The following is a 19146-nucleotide window of genomic DNA, read 5'->3' as shown; positions in this document are numbered from 1 at the left end:
CTGCAATGCACTGATTGAGCGGAAATCACAGAATGTGATTAGATGTGGTCGTTGCAGCAGGAGTTAAATATTGGGTGTGAGAGATTTTAGTGCAGAAGATCTACAGGAAGTTTAGAGAGAAGGGGTTCCATCCTCCCAGGCCGAAGTCCTGGTGTACGATCGTTTAGTGTGGGATGGGGTGGTGGGTTTTTTGGGATAGTTTATAGGCGAAGGTTTAGATGTTGGTGTAATTAAAGATTTTCTCATTACCCTTTTTCATACATTTTTTTGAGTGACCAAATTGTCTAATCCGCACTCTGACCTGCGAAATGCAGCAATATGCAACACATGAATACAAAGCTAATTGGTCGTTAGCATTTGCAAGTCATATGACAGTGCACACTTGCGCAAACCAGTGGTGCACACCACAACCAATGATTTATCTTTCCACTAGATGACTTATAGGGTGTGCTGTGTTGAAGCAACTGTGCCTCCATCTTGGCACTCCTTCACCAGTGTAAAAAATATATTTTGAAAGCTGTAGAAATGCATTTATTAATGTCCTCATTCGTTTTTGCCACATGTATTCTATTAGACACCTTAATGCATACTTTTAAATTATATTATGTGAGCTAAACATACACATAAAAAAATGAAATATTAATTACTAATGCTACTGTCCCAATTATAACAAAATACTTAAATACATGTATTTGTTTTTGTCTTTGAAACATTTAATTGAATACTGTCGAATTCCATTCATTCCTACGGAGGACTGCTCCTAGTAGGCATTGCAAATATGGCCGACCGGTGGCTTCAAAGCCTCTCAGTGGTCAATTCATTCCCATTGTTGGCCCCAACACCTCAAAAGAATCCGGACAACAAAAGTTTTGTGTTTTGAACTTCGGAGTAGAGCACCCGTCAAAGGAGTCAACTCAGGGGTGACGACGGATGTTCAGGTTAAATACCTGCATGTGAAGCTTGGTTATGTAAGATACGCCGTAAAAGCTTTCTTCCCAAAACCAAAGCAGAGTAAGAATTGTAAAGGATTTGGCCATGTTTCAAATGTGTGCAGACGAACAGAGTATCTGATGAAAGGTGTGTAGAAAGACGACGGTGTTGCAATTGTGGTGGGGATCATTATCCTGAGTTCCTGGGGTGCCCTGTGAAGGAAATTGAGGTGGCAAAAGTTAGAGTGGTCAATTGAATCTCCTATGTGGAGGTGATTAATAGAATTGAGAAAACAAGTGGCGCTAGTGAAGAGATGGTACTGGAAACACCAGTACCGGAAGACCTGCCCTCTCAGGTTCCCCTTGAGCATGTGTAGCGATCAAATCTGTTTTATTTATTTGTTTTTTTAACAGAAAAGTTGTTTGATTTATTTATTTAATTTTTTTTTTTGGGAGAATCATGTTTCCATTACTTTGTGTGATCGCCAATATACCATATAATAAGTAATTAGTAGAATTCTGTGTTTTCCCACGAAAAGTGATGGCTTTTGATAAAAACGCTGTATCTGCCTTATCAATGAAAAATAGAACAGTCTAACATTTACTTTCTGGAAAAGAGCTATTTGTTTCTGTACAGCGCACCATGCTGCCTTGTTGACAAAATGAGAAGGGCGCTCTTCCCTCCCCGCTTACGCCCGGTGCCCCACGGCTCAGCATAATCGAATCCTCCCACTGCCAGCTTTCTGCCGAAGTTGAGTGGGAATATCAAATTCAAGATGCTGACACTTATAAACCGGCTTTTGGACTGGTTTAAGTCCCTCTTTTGGAAAGAGGAGATGGAGTTAACCCTGGTTGGACTTCAATACTCGGGGAAAACGACATTTGTTAATGTGATAGCTGTAAGTTTTTATTGTGCTGCTGTGCTAGCACTAGCTAGCGATATGCAATATCGACTTAGCTAGTATCGTAAAGTTAGCCAGCTAGCCACCGTTAACGTACAATTAAGCATAGCTAATTAGCATACCTTAAACGTACTGTACTAGTTTGTAAGGTTAGCTAGCTATAGCCGGTAACTAGCTAGTTAGCTAACGTTATATGTATGTTGATATTTGTGTGGTTTGATGGCGATTAGAAGCAGAGGACTACGTTAGCTAGCTAACCACTTTATTGGAATTTGGCTACAGTACAGATCATATTTTTCTCCCTAGACTAGGTTTCTTTCTAAAACATCTGGATTAACTAGCTAGCCATGTTAGCTGTCAACTTTCATGTTTACAACTTGGCTAGCTAGTTAGCTGTCTAGCACTTATCTTCCCAGAGAGTAGGCCCAATTGTTGGTCATCAGACTGTCAAGTGTTATGCCGCGTTCAAAAACAACTGGGAACTCGGAAAATAGGTGGTCAAATCATGACGTCGGTAATGTTCCGGTCAGAAAGTCGGAGCTCTAGAAAGTGGCCCGAGTTCCCAAATTGGAATTCCGAGTTGGATGACAGTTCAAAATGATTTTTTTTACTAGTTCCCAGTTGTTTTGAAAGTTCGGTTGTTATGAACTACAGTAGATTTCAGATGATGATGTTTATAGTGGTGGCATCATTGAACAGAGGTGGATTTCCCATTGATGTACATCGTGGAGTTGAGAAACTCGGCTACATTGAACATTGTGCGGACCACACGGCTCTGTCTATATTGGTTTGATGTCACACGGCCCCTGAGGCTGTCACACGGCCCCTGAGGCTGTCACACGGCCCCTGAGGCTGTCACACGGCCCCTGAGGCTGTCACACGGCCCCTGAGGCTGTCACACGGCCCCTGAGGCTGTCACACGGCCCCTGAGGCTGTCACACGGCCTCAAAGTAGCCACCCTTTGCCTTGATGACGGCTTTGCCCACTCTTGGCATTCTCTCAACCAGCTTCATGAGGTAGTCACCTGGAATGCATTTCAATTAACAAGGCTAAGAAGGAAAAAAAATCCACAAATTAACAAGGTGGAGGTGGTATACATTTCTTTTGATTTTCCCATGATGTCAAGCAAAGAGACATGAGGTTGAAGGTAGGCCTTGAAATACATCCACAGGTACACCTCCATTTGACTCAAATGATGTCAATTAGCCTATCAGAAGCTTCTAAAGCCATGACATCATTTTCTGGAATTTTCTAAGCTGTTTAACGGCACAGTCAAACTTCTGACCAACTGGAATTGTGATACAGTGACTGATAAGTGAAATAATCTGTCTAAACAATTTTGGGAAAAATTACCTGTCATGCACAATGTAGATGTCTTAACCAACTTGCCAATATTATAGTTTGTTAACAAGAAATTTGTGGAGTGATTGAAAAACTAGTTTTAATGACTCCAACCTAAGTGTGTGTAAACTTCCGACTTCAACTGTATACAACCCTAATTTTCATTGAAAAAAGTGGAGATGCAATGAAAGATTAATATGACTTAATTTTTTTTCCCGGTGCGATAAAAATGATTGATAAAATATGTGAAAGTTAGGACTGGACTTAATGGGTACAGAATGTATCCTTTAAGCCCATTGGTGTTCCAAATAAGCCCACTTCTTAAATAATAAATAGTTAATATAAGGAAATATAAGGAAATTTCATTAGGCCCTAATCTATTGATTTCACATGACTGGGCAGGGGTGCAGCCATGGGTGGGCCTAGGAGGGCATAGGCCCACCCACTGGGGAATAAGGCCCAGCCGGTCAGAATGAGTTTTTCCCCACAAGGGCTTTATTAGAGACAGAAATACTCCTCCGTTTCATCAGCTGTCCGGATGGCTGGTCTCAGACGATCCCCAGGTGATGAAGCCTGAAGTGGAGATCCTGGGCTGGCGTGGTTACATTTAGCCTGCGGTTGTGAGGCCGGTTGGCCAAATACTCTAAAATGACGGAGGTGGCTTATGGTAGAGAAATTAGCATTACATTCTCTGGCAACAGCTCTGGTGGACATTCCTGCAGTCAGCATGCCAAATGCACGCTCCCTCAACTTGCGACATCTGTGGCATTGTCCTGTGACACAACTACACCTTTTAGAGTTGCCTTTTATTGTCCCCAGCATAAGGTGCACCTGTGTAATGATCATGTTGTTTAATTAGCTTCTTGATGTGCCACACCTGTCAGGTGGATGGATTATCTTGGCAAAGGAGAAATTCTCACTAATAGGGATGTAAACAAATTTTGTGCTCAAAATGTGAAGCTTTTGTGCATGTGGAAAATGTCTGGGATCTTATTTCAGCTCATGAAACATGTGACCAACACCTTTTACATGTTGCGTTTATTTTTGTTCAGTGTAGTTCAACTTGTCTTCCTAAAGCCTGTCTGAAGACGTTTTTAAAATCTCCCTCTCTACTGTTGGACCAAAAATTTGAAACACCTAGACGAATGAGGGACAACAATATATATATATATATATTTTTTTACCTTTACCAAGTCAGTTATGAACAAATTCTTATTTTCAATGAAGGCCTAGGAACAGTGGGTTAACTGCCTGTTCAGGGGCAGAACGACAGATTTGTACCTCGTCAGCTCGGGGATTCAAACTTGCAACCTTTCGGTTGCTAGTCCAACACTCTAACCACTAGGCTACCCTGCTGTCCCTAAATGCATGAGTAGTCATTTTCTAGTCCCTCATTTGTTTTTTTGTTTTTACCACTACTTGTAGGTCTTCTATCCATGATATCCTTCAACCTTGATCTTATTCTTATCTCTCTGCATCAATGACTACCTGTCCACTCCATACATCTTGGAGAGAGTACAGAGGCTTTCAATTTTTGTAAAGGCACCATGGATAGATGCATGATATGCATAATGGTAGTTTGAGTATTTTAATCAACGTAAATCTGAAGAAATGCTCAGGTTTATTGAATATCAGGGATATCAACACACAATCCCCATGTTTCAATGCATACTGGGCTTAATTGGATGATTGCAATGAATTATGTTAAAAATATATTTTTTGAAAAGTTTCCTCAATATTTGGAAACGAATGGTCTGGGGTGTAAATATACACTATATACTACAATATTATGCTAAGTTAGTGTTGATAATATTGAACAATATTCATTTATTTACATTCTGTATAGAGGGTGCTACTTTTTCTTTTTAAGCCCACCTGAGAGAGATGTAAAATGTATCAAAAAAAGCATCTATTTATAACAAAGTAAGGTTCATTTAACAGTAAAATAGGACAAATTGCATTAAATGTTAGCTGTGAATGCTTGAGATCTATTATATTTTTGTGGTTCACCAGTTCTGCGGCCACTGTATTGACTCTGACATGTGGTACTGTTAGCATGAAAAACACATTTTCAGTTGGCAAGAAATGGCATACTAGATGGATATTAAGTACTGTCATGTGCATATGTCAACACATGAATCTCGTAATTTTGCATTAAGCCAGATCACTTATCTGAGAAGATGCTACAAATATCTGAAAAATGTCTCTGAGTCGCCCCATACAAATATTTTTTGCAGCTTTGAAATTGGCCAATAGTAGGAACTTACACAACTGTTAATAACTTAATAATAAAACATCTGATTGGCTTAGAATTAAAAGCTGCTATGGATACAACTAAATGAACTGGTTAAAACATTAAATAGCAGAAAATGTTTATTTTTGTCTTTTGAATCCAAAGATTGAAGTGGGTTTAATGGGTACGTGGGCTTAGTAGGTACACTTACCCTAACTCTTCCGTCAGTGCTGTAGTGAATGAGATACTTGCCATTGATAGGGAAGTTCCCATGTGGTTGGTTGTAATCTGTTTGACTGAGTAAAAAGGAGTAGGGTGTGGGTGGTGGTTCCAGCTAGGCTTCAGTCATGAGACCTTTTGCACCCACTTCCTCTTATTCCTAGTCAAGTGACTAAGTCATGTGCTGTTGCATACTGTATATGCCCTAGACAAAGCATAGGCCTATTTCTTGCTGAGATACTGTTTGGGTTACACAGAAGGGGAAGAGAGCAGACATCAGAATGACTGAAATTATTTTCCTGTCCTATCGTCAAAAGTGTAGCCAATGATTTAGGGTTGGCTAAAAAGACACAATTTTCAGTGATCTTAGAATTATAGAAGATTGGGTCTGCATGCCAAACATATTTCCTCTAGAGCCCTCAGCCAACTTTGGATTTTCCACAGCTTTATTTGGGGTGCAATTTAATTATCAGGTAGAATAGAACCAGCAGGCTCCAGACCTTGTAATTCTAGAGCATAGTTTCCCAAGTTCAGTCCCCTCCCCTGATTTAGTTTGTGACCTTCACATGCCTTTAGGCTTAATGGAACTTGTGAAACTACCATAAACCTTTTGCACGTGATAATCTATTTTTTCTTCTCAAATGGAATAACAGGAAATGTGCAAAATCTAGTAACCTACAGTGAGGCCTAGGTTTGTCTGACATTCTTAGTAAGTATAGTGGCAATTCCAGATGACATCACATACAATTTGACCTAGATTTTCTGTTTATGTCAGCTCAGCTTGTACATCTAAAAATGTATCAACGGCCTTCTCTTCTTTTTCAGTCTGGGCAATTTAGTGAAGACATGATCCCAACAGTCGGATTCAACATGAGGAAGGTCACAAAAGGCAACGTTACCATCAAGGTAGGTCTTCAGTCACTACAGTGTGTAGGTTACTGTAATGTTCCACAGTGACAATCTATGCCGACTGCATGAGGAAATGAAAATACCTAGGCTAATTTTTGTTCCTCTGGTTTTCCAGATCTGGGATATAGGAGGGCAGCCGAGGTTCAGGAGCATGTGGGAGCGCTACTGTCGGGGAGTTAACGCAATTGTGTGAGTATCTGAGTTTGGCCATTCCTGTCATGGGTGCAACTTGAAATGCAGGAAGAGGACAGAAATGCTGAAGATTGATTGTTCTGTTAGGGTTAGTTCAGTGGCGACCAGTCAGTGTTCGAACATTGTGATGGGCATGTTTTGAACACTTCCATTACTTTTCAATATGCACAACACTTGCTCTTTTAGATTTTTGATGCAATTGTAAACTTGTGACCTTTTTTTTTTTTTTTTTTTTAGATATATGGTGGACGCAGCAGACCATGAGAAGGTGGAAGCTTCCAGAAATGAGCTACACAATTTGTTAGACAAGCCTCAGTTGCAAGGAATTCCTGTAAGTAGGCCTACACTTTGGAAACTGCTACGAACACATGTAAATGAGGGAGTTTCTTTATATGATCAGTCAGCAGACATTTCTGCCACACAAGATCTAAACTGTTATGCTTTTTAGGTTTTGGTGCTTGGCAACAAAAGAGATCTCCCCAGTGCTCTAGACGAGAAGCAGCTCATTGAAAAACTGTGAGTATGAAGATAAGTTATTAGGCAGTGTTGTAATACTCGAGTCCCAATTTCTTTCATGACTTGGACTCTACCATTGGTGACTCACAGGCCTTCTTGTGACTTCTCGGTATTTGCACTTTGATTGGATGGGCTAGTATGTTACACAGAATATTAGCAGCACTGGGTTGTGCATAGCATCAAGGGTTCTGTCCTCTAGCAGTGGAAAGGATATGCCAAATCAGGCATACACAGCCTACATCAGCTGGTGAGTTGCTGGGGAAGCAAGAAATGTTTGTGGGAAGGCATGCTCCTCTCCGCCTCCGATCAAAGGCTACATATTATTGCGCAAACAACTTTTGCTTCCTCCTAACCCCCAGCCTACTGCTTTACGAAATTGAAAACAATCGTATGGCGTTTAACCAGTTAAATATATCTAAATGTCATCTACGTCATCCCCAAAATTCATAATTTATCGAGAGGGCCATAAACAATAACTAGTAATGCTGCATACTCCAATTTCACTTTTGAGGACACAAGCTCAAGTACAGAGTACAAATTATAAAAATATGAAATATTTGATGGTGCATTTCTTATTCAACAAAACTATGAATAAGACCTATGCTTTCTAAATATAGCATAATCTAATTATAAAACGACTAACTGTACAATATGTACATATTTGTGTGTTTAGTGTTCGAGAACAGTTTCTTATTTTCGAATGGTTTCTCTTGATCAAAACGTCTCTCCGCATCGCTTAGAACGTCAGAGATCTAGCTTGGCTTCCTGAACTCACCTTTCATTTCATATTAATCCTGTCCGTCTGTGACAGCGATTTTTCTGTTTAAAATCTGAATTATTTTAGATTAAGGGCTATAAATTGATCTCCGAATGTGCTACCATGATGAAACGACTCTATCCTGCGGCGTTATAATGTAACAATTGCAGGAATGTGCTTTGTCCGTGGCTGTGATATAGGGTTCAGCCAGGAGTTGATGGACAGTCGGAAGAGCGAATTAAATGGTAGGAGGGACATCCCAGCTTCAAGTGGTTTCAGATTTCACGTCGTAGGTCACACAGGTTCAGAAGAAATACTACTGTGTCAGTGGCAACAATTTGGATCTACAGTATCCACAGATCGATTTATAAGCTAAAATGTTGATCGGAACTGGTACCAGAACCATGCAGGTCCCCTAAAAAGGAGACCTTAAATCCTGAGGTTTTAATAGTAAAACAACAGTCTAGCTATTTTTCTCTCTCTCCCCTTGAATATAGAAAAGTAGGCTGTCTTTGAATTTCTTGTCTTGCTCTACCCTTCTGCTTTTCTCCCTGCATTCCATAGCCAGGTTCGATCAAGTCTCCCTTTTAGTTTTCACTGCAATAAAAAAATCAACAAAAAAATCAGTGGGCAATTACAAAAAAAGTAGCTGAAAGCCTGACTTATCATTCCTTTATGGAATAAATAAGTATTGAAACACAGGTATTGAGTGTAGAACTGAGGTAGTCATCAATAGTAAATTAGTTGAGGGTTTTCATGAGGGAGTGGCGATATACTAACATTCTGTGGCGACTAGAAACAATTGCATAATAAGACCTATTATATATTGGTGACTCGTACTTCAGCCATAGTGACTCGACTCGGACTTGAGTACAGGGGACTTGGGACTCGACTACAGCACTGGTATGAGGCGTTCCCTACCAGTAAACCCACAGCAGTAATCTGTGATGCATCTGAGCTGAGGTAGTTTAACAACTCTAATTCTAACAGAATGACAGAAGAGTCCCTTTCATTTTGCCTTGCCATTGTGAGTGAGGGCCTGTAGTGGCTAGGTTCTAACATTTCAAAAGGCCACTTTAGATGCTTTTACAAGGACTAGTTCAAACACTTTTTCCCAATTGAGAGTTGAGAGTTTTGTTCTTGTTGCAATTAAAATGTAATTCATTATTCACACAAAAAGAATGTCCAGGTTTGTCACACAGATTCCAGTTGATGAATGGTAAAACAAAGCAGTAGTTTCTGGGTGTTCAAATCGAACTTTATTTGTCACATGCGCCGAATACAAGTGTAGACTTTACCGAGAAATGCTTACTTTCAAGCCCTTAACCAACAGTGCAGTTCAGTAAACCAATTCCAAGTGATATTGATGAAGTCAAAAAGGTATAATACAGCAAAGGTAAAGGATGAAATAAAACAAATATGAATGATAAAGTAAATGGTTCAAACGGCTGGAAAATGTTTCTTTCCACAAGAGATTATGGCAGTAACTAGATTTAGGCATACATTGTGCCTCCTAACTTTTAAACAAAAGAGCTGTTCATTTTTCTTCCATGATGTGACCGTGGATGTGCTTATTCACTTTAAGACGGGTACCCTAATATGGTAGCAGGAGAAAGACGTTCATATCACACACAATGACTTACCCTACCGTTCAAAAGTTTGAGGTCACTTAGAAATGTCCTTGTTTTTGAAAGAAAAGCAATTTTTTTGTCCATTTTAAATAACATCAAATTGATCAGACATACAGTGTCGACATTGTTAATGTTGTAAATGACTATTGTAGCTGGAAATGGAATAGAGTACAGAGGCCGATAATCAGCAAACATCACTCCTGTGTTAATGGCACGTTGTGTTAGCTAATCCAAGTTTATCATTTTAAAAGGCTAATTGATCATTAGAAAACCCTTTTGCAATTATGTTAGTACAGCTGAAAAATGTTGTCCTGATTTAAAGAAGCAATAAAACGGGCCTTTTAGACTAGTTGAGTATCTGGAGTATCAACATTTGTGGGTTCGATTACAGGCTCAAAATGCCCAGAAACAAAGACCTTTTTTCTGAAACTCGTCAGTCTATTCTTGTTCTGAGAAATGAAGGCTATTCCATGTGAGAAATTGCCAAGAAACTGAAGATCTCGTACAACGCTGTGTACTACTCCCTTCACAGAACAGCGGGCTCTAACCAGAATAGAAAGATGAGTGGGAGGCCCCGGTGCACAACTGCGCAAAAGGATGAGTACATTAGAGTGTCTAGTTTGAGAAACAGACGCCTCACAAGTCCTCAACTGGCAGCTTCATTAAATACTACCCGCAAAACACCAGTCTCAACGTCAACAGTGAAGAGGCGACTCCGGGATGCTGGCCTTCTATTTGATGTTATTGTAATGGACAGAAATGTCTAAGTGACCCCAAACATTTGAACAGTAGTGTATATATTTATGACCTTAACTATCTTGGAAGATTACAGTTACCATTCTTGAACATGAAGTTTGCTTTTATAAAGAGCTACTTTGCTGGAGGTTTTAAAAATGTCTATTTTAATCTCACATCAGCAAAGAGCTAATGGTTTTATTTTAGGGGAGGAGCAGTTATGATTTATAAATAAATAAAAATGCCTTTTTTTAATAGAAGCGTCATTCGTACTGAACCATTACCCTCGTTTTCCATTTAGAAACACTGTATTCTATTTTCTCGGTCACTAGTACTGTATTAGAAATGATACAGGTTTTCAAAATTAACCAGCTCCCTCTGCTGGCCAGTTTAACAGTTTGTAGCAGGTTATCAGTTTTCTTTACTTCTTCCTTTCTATAGGAACTTGGCAGCTATTCAAGACAGAGAGATTTGCTGCTACTCTGTTTCCTGCAAAGAGAAAGACAACATAGGTGAGTAAGACGGTGACAGGAGGGTGACAGGTTTTGTTTGTGTCCCAGTGGAAGGCTGAAGGAGAGAGCACTACAACATTGTGCACCCAAAGTGGCTATATAGGTGTCCGTTGTTTCACCCATTCACCTGCTGTCTCTCCTGTTTCTCACGCCCCCCCCCCCCCCCCCCCCCCCCCCCCCCCCCCCCCCCCCCCCCACCCCCACCACCACCCACCCATGCCTCTCCTGCCTTCCAGATATCACACTGCAGTGGCTCATCCAACACTCAAAATCTCGGAGAAGCTGAATGTACCAGAACTGCACCCTCCCAGCTCCATCTGCCATATTACCCTCATGCCACACCCTGCTCACGCTGATGTATAGTTGTCCCTCCAACTCCGTTACTGCACTGTGCTGCTTGTGCCCCCCCCCCCCCCCTGTTGTTGTTATCCCCCACAACCCCTCGTACTACTGCACTACTAAAAGATGGTACCCCCTGGTCTATATCATATTCCAAGGCCCATGAGTCACAGAATCGGCGTTACACCTCCTCCAAGAGGGGCTACTTCAGTGTCCTGAACAGAGCGATTCAGTCTGCCTTCTGCGTCCTTCAGGCGGCACGACAGATGTTTCCCAGATCTGTAAGCCCAATAGCCCAACTCTATAACACTAGTGCAGGGTATGCTATTGGGGTTGTTCAGCCACTCACTGGGGCCTCTAATCATGATACATGTTCTCCAGACAGTCCTGTATGACGCTAGAAGAAAGTACATAGACATGTTTATATACATCATTGGGACTTCCAGGTTCCCCTCCTGTTTGTCAGATTGTAACTTTTATGGCTATTGCCAAATCCAAATATTTTTGAAACGAGAGCAATGAAATAAGTAAATAGCTCAGCAGCCAGGTGTGTACACATATCAAGCTGGTAAGATTTTTACTGACATGAGCGTATGATTATATTTGAAAAGTTTGAATGTACTGAAGGTAAAGCTATAGTGTGTTGGTTGTGTGGTTATCAGCCTTGTTTTGAATTTGCCTCAGTGGGATGATGTCCTCTGCGGTCTATGAGAGAGAGAGAGTGGCAGAATTCAAAGTGCCTTGTGCAATACCTCTCATCCCTGAAGTAAAGCAGCATGCAATGTGTGCTTACCTTAGCAATAAAACATGAACACCACTGGGATATATTGCAGAAATAAAAAGGCATGCTTTTTAATTTAGACATTGTACTGTTGTGTTTGCACTCAAATTGCAATATTTGCTGTGGCACACCTTTGAAAATGATAGATATTAATGGTGTCAATTATTATTTTGTAAATATGTTAAATCTGGGTGGATAAGAAGGGTGAGCTGTGCTTAGAGTAAGTTTGTAATAAAAATGAAGGAAAACATTTGATTTAGTCTACACTCATCATTGGACTAATAATTGTACCAAGAATCTCAGATGACTGGTAGGCTATGATTGTAACTCAAACAGATGCACAAACAAATGTCAGATAGTAAAAACAAAAAACTATTTGATGTAATTTGTTCTGACTGTAAATAATGCAAAGTATGCTGATGTGATTTTCTGGTCGAATGTTATTTTCTGACACCGCCTGTCTCTGCCCCCACTACTTTTTCATGCTTGTGGCTATTTTCTATTGGCTCTAAAGTTATATTGCTTGACATACAACAAAACTGACATGCATGGTAGCCAATTGCTGAGACGCGCCGCCCCCCACTTGATGACGATATGACTGGAGCTCCAATCACACCGGGGAACCGGGGAGGGGCTGGTTTGTTGACAGGAAGAGTGTGGTGCGCTGTCGAATTTGTTAGCCAGGCTGCCTAGGTGGCTTGTAAGCAATACACAGAAGACAATTCAGCCATCTATTCATCAAAGGATTGTCAAATTGAACTATGGTTTTTAAGATCGATCCAGGGCAAATATGCAATGGAGGTCAATAGTGGTTGCTCTCGTCGTGCTCAGACTCACTGTCAGTTGTCTGCTATGGCTAGCGTTTGGACTGGGACCTAGCTGGGGGTTCAACTTCCCCCTTAATTTCAATTTCAATTTGCACAAAATAGAACTTTTTAAGCAAGATGATGGGGAATCCGCAAAGGCCAATTCCTGGTCACAACGAATACACGGCCATGGAGACGCACAATGCAGGACCTCTTGTGCCAGTAAAGAGGACTCACCTAAGAAGTCTTACCTTAGCCTCTTTGAGGGGGACAGGGACGAGTATGACAGGAGATATAGCTCCTTCCCGGACACACTCAAGATAAAGATGAAAGGCATGGCCAAAGACATGTTCTACTTTGGATATGACAACTACATGAAATATGCCTTTCCTGAGGATGAGCTGAATCCCATTGACTGTCAAGGGAGAGGGCCTGACGTTCTCAACCCGTGAGTCATCTATAGCCCGATAGCTAGGCCTAGAACCAATCTGGTAACACTCACGTGAAATTGATTATTAGGCTACGGGTATGTGTGTGCACGATAATTTGCTGGATTGATTGATGTATTAGGTTGGTAGACTACCATGTTTTACTAGCTGAAAGGTGTGTCCACTGTCCGTTCAACATTTCCATTCTGACTGATGTCTGGTAACTGTGTCTGTGGGTAGTGTAATTTGCATCGGTCTGTCATGCAGGACTTGCTAACAGATCTGGTTAAAGTTATGTAAATATCTAAATAAATATAGTTATAGTAAGGCTGGGGGTTCTATTTGCTGGGAGACCAGGCAAGGGTTCTATTTAAGCAATATGGCTAAGGGATGTTCTTATGCACGACGCAAAGCGGGGGGCCCGGATACAGCCCTTAGCTGTGGTATATTGGCCATATACCACAAACCTCAGAGGTACCTTATTGCTATTATAAACTGTTACCAACATAATTAGAGCAGTAAAAATACATGTTTTGTCATACGTGTGGTATACGGTCTGATATACCACGGCTGTCAGCCAGTCAGGGCTCCATCCACCCAGTTTATTATTGCCTTTATATACCGGGTAGTTTGGATACTGGGTGCTGATTGGCTAAAACAGCATTCAGATGTGTGTATGTGAGACCATATACCACAACGTTTAGCCTTTTCACCTTGACATTCTTTAGAATCTGATAACAAAAGGCACAGCTGGACAAAACTTAATTTCTCTCAAGCTGAAACGGTCAATCCATTTAACTTGTTCAACGTGTGATCAAGTTGAATGTGATCCCGTTATTAATAACTTGGTGCTTGCAATATAGCCTACATATACATGCCCTCGTTTATTGTCAAGCCTGTTATCCTTTTCATTGCTGTTTTTTCAGGTCAAACATCAACATCAATGATGTTTTGGGAAATTATTCCCTGACACTCATTGACACCCTTGACACTTTACTGGTAAGCAGCCTTATTCTGTATTCCTGTTTTATTTTTTGTGGGCTTTTAGAGGAATGGTATTGCTAAAACAGTTTACTGTCAAGGGTCTTTTTAATGATCCTGATAATGTTTCTCATTCCAGGTCCTGGGGAATGTGTCAGAGTTTCACAGAGCGGTGAAGTTGGTGATAGACACAGTCTCTTTCGACAAGGACTCCACTGTGCAGGTGTTTGAGGCTAACATCAGGTATACATGTCATTTCTTTCAGATAGTGACTGAACTTTGTTTCGTTAGCTTAGGGTCAAGCTACAGATGTAAAGATGGCGCAAACCGATTTACAACCACGGCGGAGTTTCCGCTAACGTTTCAGTAAACCACAAAGAGCATTTCGTTGTCTTCTCAAGTGGCACAAAAAAAAGAAGCAATACAAGTGTTGTGATTGTAGATGAGGTATTGATTAAGTATTGTTTAATTCGTTCATTCTTTGTCCCTCCAGGATCCTGGGTAGCTTGATCTCTGCTCACATCCTCCTGACTGACCCCAAGCATCCCTTCGGCAACGTGGGCCTGGTGGACTATGACAATGAGCTACTGCACCTGGCCCACGACCTGGCAGTACGCCTGCTGCCAGCCTTCGAGAACACCAGCACAGGCATTCCCTACCCCAGGGTAAGAGGAGAGGAGAGCTGCGTAGTTAATGACCTGATATTGCCTGGGTTCATAGCGATTTGACAGTCCTGGTTTCGTAGACGGGGGGGAAAAATACCAAACAGGGGTGGAGGGAGATCCTAAGACCATTAAACAACCACAGAGATCCACTACAGTATGTCTCATTGACATTTACTTCACCTGTTGTTTACAATATATTACGAGTACAACTATGCCCTATTGAAATGACTGTAATGTTCTTCAGTGACTGGATCGCCCTGTCACTTCCTTTCCTCAGGTGAACTTGAAGAGTGGTGTCCCTCCAGACAGCATCAATGAGACTTGCACAGCAGGGGCTGGCTCCCTGCTGGTGGAGTTTGGCATTCTCAGCCGTCTGATTGGAGACTCCACGTTCGAGTGGGTGGCCAGACGGGCTGTCCGAGCCTTGTGGAAACTGAGGAGCAATGAGACCGGCTTGCTAGGTGAGTAGAGGTCCATTTTTTTGGGTGTAGTCTATGTTTGTATGTAGGTGTTTGCTTATGCGTAGCAGCGTCTTTCCCTTCTTGTTGCACGTCAAATGGTTACCTCTCCTCTTTTAACTCTCAGGGAACGTGGTGAACATCCAAACGGGACAGTGGGTTAGCAAGCAGAGTGGCCTGGGAGCAGGGATGGACTCGTTCTACGAGTACCTGCTCAAGTCGTACATCCTGTTTGGAGAGAAAGAGGACTACCGGATGTTCCAAGCTTCCTATGAGAGCATCCAGAACCACCTGAGAAGAGGGTCAGTCCTGTGCTTGAATTGACTTGATTCTGTGTGTGTGTGTGTGTGTGTGTGTGTGTGTGTGTGTGTGTGTGTGTGTGTGTGTGTGTGTGTGTGTGTGTGTGTGTGTGTGTGTGTGTGTGTGTGTGTGTGTGTGTGTGTGTGTTGGTATATTGGTAATGTGGCGGCGTGTTGTTCTACGCTCTGTAAAGGTAATGTGTATGATGATGTCGTCTGAGAACCTTCTCCCCTGTTGACCTGCAGGAGGGAGTCATGTAACGAAGGAGAAGGGGACCCTCCACTCTACGTCAATGTGAACATGTTCAACGGCCAGATCATGAACACCTGGATCGACTCCCTGCAGGCCTTCTTCCCCGGCCTCCTGGTAGACACCTCTCTCTCTGGGAATGGGGAGCTGCGCAGCCCTGCATATGTCCTCAGCCAACATTGTCCCAATAAATGTTGTATGTTCATCCTGACAGTGTTATTACTGTTTGTGATGATGACGTTTTCCCTGTGTTGATCTCTGACCATGTGTTGTACACGTCAGGTGTTGAATGGTGATGTGGAGGAGGCCATTTGCCTGCATGCATTCTACTACGCCATATGGAAGCGCTTCGGGGCCCTGCCGGAGAGGTACAACTGGCAGCTACAGGCACCTGACGTGCTCTTCTACCCCCTGAGGCCAGAACTGGTGGAGTCCACCTATCTCCTGTACCAGGTACCAGTGCTTCACATTAATTTGAAACACAATGTTTGTCTGTTTTAATGTTATGAGCTGCTTTGAGTGAGCTATTTCATTTCCCCTCCCAGGCAACCAAGAATCCTTTCTATTTGCACGTTGGAATGGATATCCTAGAGAGCCTAGAAAAAAATGCCAAAGTCAGGTATGAGTCGGATCTTGGAAAAACACAACTTGAGAGTGTTTTAGGATGTCTCGTTCTACTGACTTGACGTCACACCTGGGTTCCCTAAACGGATGTGTGTATTTGGCAGGTGTGGGTATGCCACTCTCCACCACGTGGTGGACAAGTCCAAAGAGGATCGCATGGAGAGCTTCTTCCTCAGCGAGACCTGCAAATACCTTTACCTGGTATGTGTACCTGTACTGTCTGAAAATACCTTTACCTGGTATGTGTACCTGTACTGTCTGAAAATACCTTTACCTGGTATGTGTACCTGTACTGTCTGAAAATACCTTTACCTGGTATGTGTACCTGTACTGTCTGAAAATACCTTTACCTGGTATGCGTACCTGTACTGTCTGAAAATACCTTTACCTGGTATGTACCTGTTCTGTCTCTTGCCCTGTTGGTCAGAAACTGGAATGGGCTTTTCTAAGCTAATATAACCTGACTTTCCTTCTAGTTAATCCTATGACCCTCTCCTTCCAGCTGTTTGATGATGACAACCCCTTGCACAAATCCGAGAACAAGTACATCTTCACCACGGAGGGCCATGTGGTGCCTATCGACAAGCGTTTTCGGGAGAAGCAGTGGAACGACCTGTCCCCCTGTGAGAAGGTGGTAACAGATCAGGAAACTTCCAACGGGCCTTTCTCTAACAATAGCAACGTAATGACCCTCTGATATATAAATACATATTACTATGACACTGCCTGCAGGATCAAGTACAGCAGTTTAAAATATACAGTAATGAATGACGTACATTTCTTTTATGCTAAAATATGTGAAATATGCGGAGTAAGATTGCTGATAGGTTACTTGTGTATAATATTTTTTTCTGTACAAATCTTCCGCTCTCCTCTGCTTCCTCTCTTCAGTGTGACCGGATCCCTGAGGAGCGGAGGTATTCTCTACCTCTGAAGAGTGTGTACATGAGACAGATCGATCACATGGTGGGACTGTTTTGAGCTCTTGGAGGAGAGGAGGACACTGGTGTGAACAGGTCCCCAGTCTGTAGACTCACTCAGGCACAGCTTGTTGTGTGAAGAGGACAGAGGGGAATAGACCCTTATCGTCTCACCTCACCCCCCACTCCGAACTCTTCTGCTGCTCAGGACCAAGGTGGACAATACCAACTCTCTAGAACACCTTTGATTTTTATTTTTTTATTTTGCGTTATTGTTTTATAATATGCATCACTTAGTGTACAGAGGGAGACATTTCTTTTTTAAAGGAGACTTTAAAAAAAAAATGTTTTGAGTGTGACTCGTCGGGGTTGGTGCCAGTACGACTGGGATTTTTTGCTTCAGGAATAAATGAACGAAGCAATGAGGGATTTAGTGTTTGGGTGTGGGTCTGTAGCTAGGTGTTCTGAACATACAGCTGATCTGTGAAATATTTTTGGGTTGGGGGAACAGTGCCATCCAGATACAGGTTTGTAGTTCAAGTGCATTACTCAAAAATAGATCGCACTACACAGGGTGACTAGTGCCTCACTGCTTGGGATTTCCAAAGGCCTCTTGGAATGTCACAGTTCTTATGTTTTCAGAGGCCTCCGCTTCGGAGTCATCCAGCTTTTCTCTTTTATTCATTCAGTAATATTACGTTTGTGAGGTGAGTGTGTGAGATATGCATCTCTGACTATCATGCGATGGCCCTTGCAATAGGCAGATGTATGCATGTCATTTTATGTGCCATGACAGTGAGATAGAGATACTACACAATCACATGGACAACAGTGCCTTGGGCTTTTTGGTTCATTATTAATACAGACTTGACTTGATGCCGTGAAATAGGTTATTCCATTCTGAGACCGTTCTGTTTGTTGGAAGTCATTCCTTTTTAGTACAATATTAATGACACGGATCACGGCACATAGCCAGGTCAGTCTGTCATACCTGTATCGTTTGAACAAAGCCATAAAGTGTGTCATGTTTTTAAGGTTGCTGTGTAAGAGTGGCATGTCTCCATTGAACAATAATGATACATTTCTATTCATAGTATTCCTATTCAAGAAAGGGCTATGTCATGTCAGACACTCATGCGGATATATTTTCTGTTGAGTATGCAGGTTGTACTGCTTTGTTCACATTCCTGTTAGCTTAGCTCTATATCCAAAGTTTTAGTACGTAGTAATACAGTATGTGTATGTGGAAGCAAATGGTCCTTCCCATCGATAACCATCCCTTAATGCTGCTAGCAGAATATCTCAAGTACCTCTATGTGGAGAGGAAACTCAGGGATTGACAAATGTCATGTTTCTTTTCTGGGAGTGAACTCTTGGTGGTTTTTGTTAAAGATGATCTTCTTGACATCTTGTTTTGCCTCCATTGTCTTCGAACCTTCTCAGTTATTTTGGTCTTTTGATAAACTAATCAGGACTTAACCATTCTTCTCTTAGGCCGTCATGAATTTTAACTAACGATTTTCTCCTCTACAATACGATTCAGACCAAGTTGTAAGACTGGTTTTCTCTTCATGTCAGAAATCTCTCTTAAAAATAGTCTGAAATAAATGCAAAGTACAGAACATGACAATATTGAGGTGAATTTATTTAGTAATTAGTTCAGAGGTTAGTTTTCTACAGAAGCAAATGAGTTTGTGACCAAGCTACATCCATAAAAAT

The 19146-nt window shown here is 41.7% G+C and overlaps 2 protein-coding genes across 3 annotated transcripts; both read left to right on the top strand.

Moving 5' to 3' along the window:
• The first annotated feature begins 1627 nt into the window (after nt 1-1627).
• On the top strand, nt 1628-12246 carry LOC120065046 (ADP-ribosylation factor-like protein 8B-A). The gene is made up of 7 exons (XM_039015710.1): nt 1628-1828; nt 6450-6530; nt 6649-6722; nt 6963-7056; nt 7174-7241; nt 10806-10876; nt 11113-12246. The coding sequence occupies exons 1-7, from the start codon at nt 1706-1708 to the stop codon at nt 11160-11162; spliced, it is 561 nt and encodes a 186-aa protein (XP_038871638.1). The 5' UTR covers nt 1628-1705; the 3' UTR covers nt 11163-12246.
• A 399-nt stretch (nt 12247-12645) lies between these two features.
• Nucleotides 12646-19051, top strand: edem1 (ER degradation enhancer, mannosidase alpha-like 1). Of its 2 annotated transcripts, none has more exons than XM_039015709.1 (12): nt 12646-13250; nt 14157-14229; nt 14351-14454; nt 14705-14876; nt 15154-15337; nt 15462-15636; nt 15880-16000; nt 16166-16336; nt 16429-16502; nt 16612-16708; nt 17010-17138; nt 17399-19051. In XM_039015709.1, the coding sequence occupies exons 1-12, from the start codon at nt 12787-12789 to the stop codon at nt 17486-17488; spliced, it is 1854 nt and encodes a 617-aa protein (XP_038871637.1). In that variant the 5' UTR covers nt 12646-12786; the 3' UTR covers nt 17489-19051. The 2 variants fall into 2 exon arrangements, with proteins under 2 accessions (XP_038871637.1, XP_038871635.1); XM_039015707.1 differs by having other exon boundaries at nt 17010-17189.
• The last annotated feature ends 95 nt before the right edge of the window (nt 19052-19146 follow it).

Source organism: Salvelinus namaycush, chromosome 20 (assembly GCF_016432855.1).
Source record: "Salvelinus namaycush isolate Seneca chromosome 20, SaNama_1.0, whole genome shotgun sequence".
Classification (NCBI taxonomy): Eukaryota; Metazoa; Chordata; class Actinopteri; order Salmoniformes; family Salmonidae; genus Salvelinus; species Salvelinus namaycush.
This window is presented reverse-complemented; position numbering and strand designations above follow the sequence as displayed.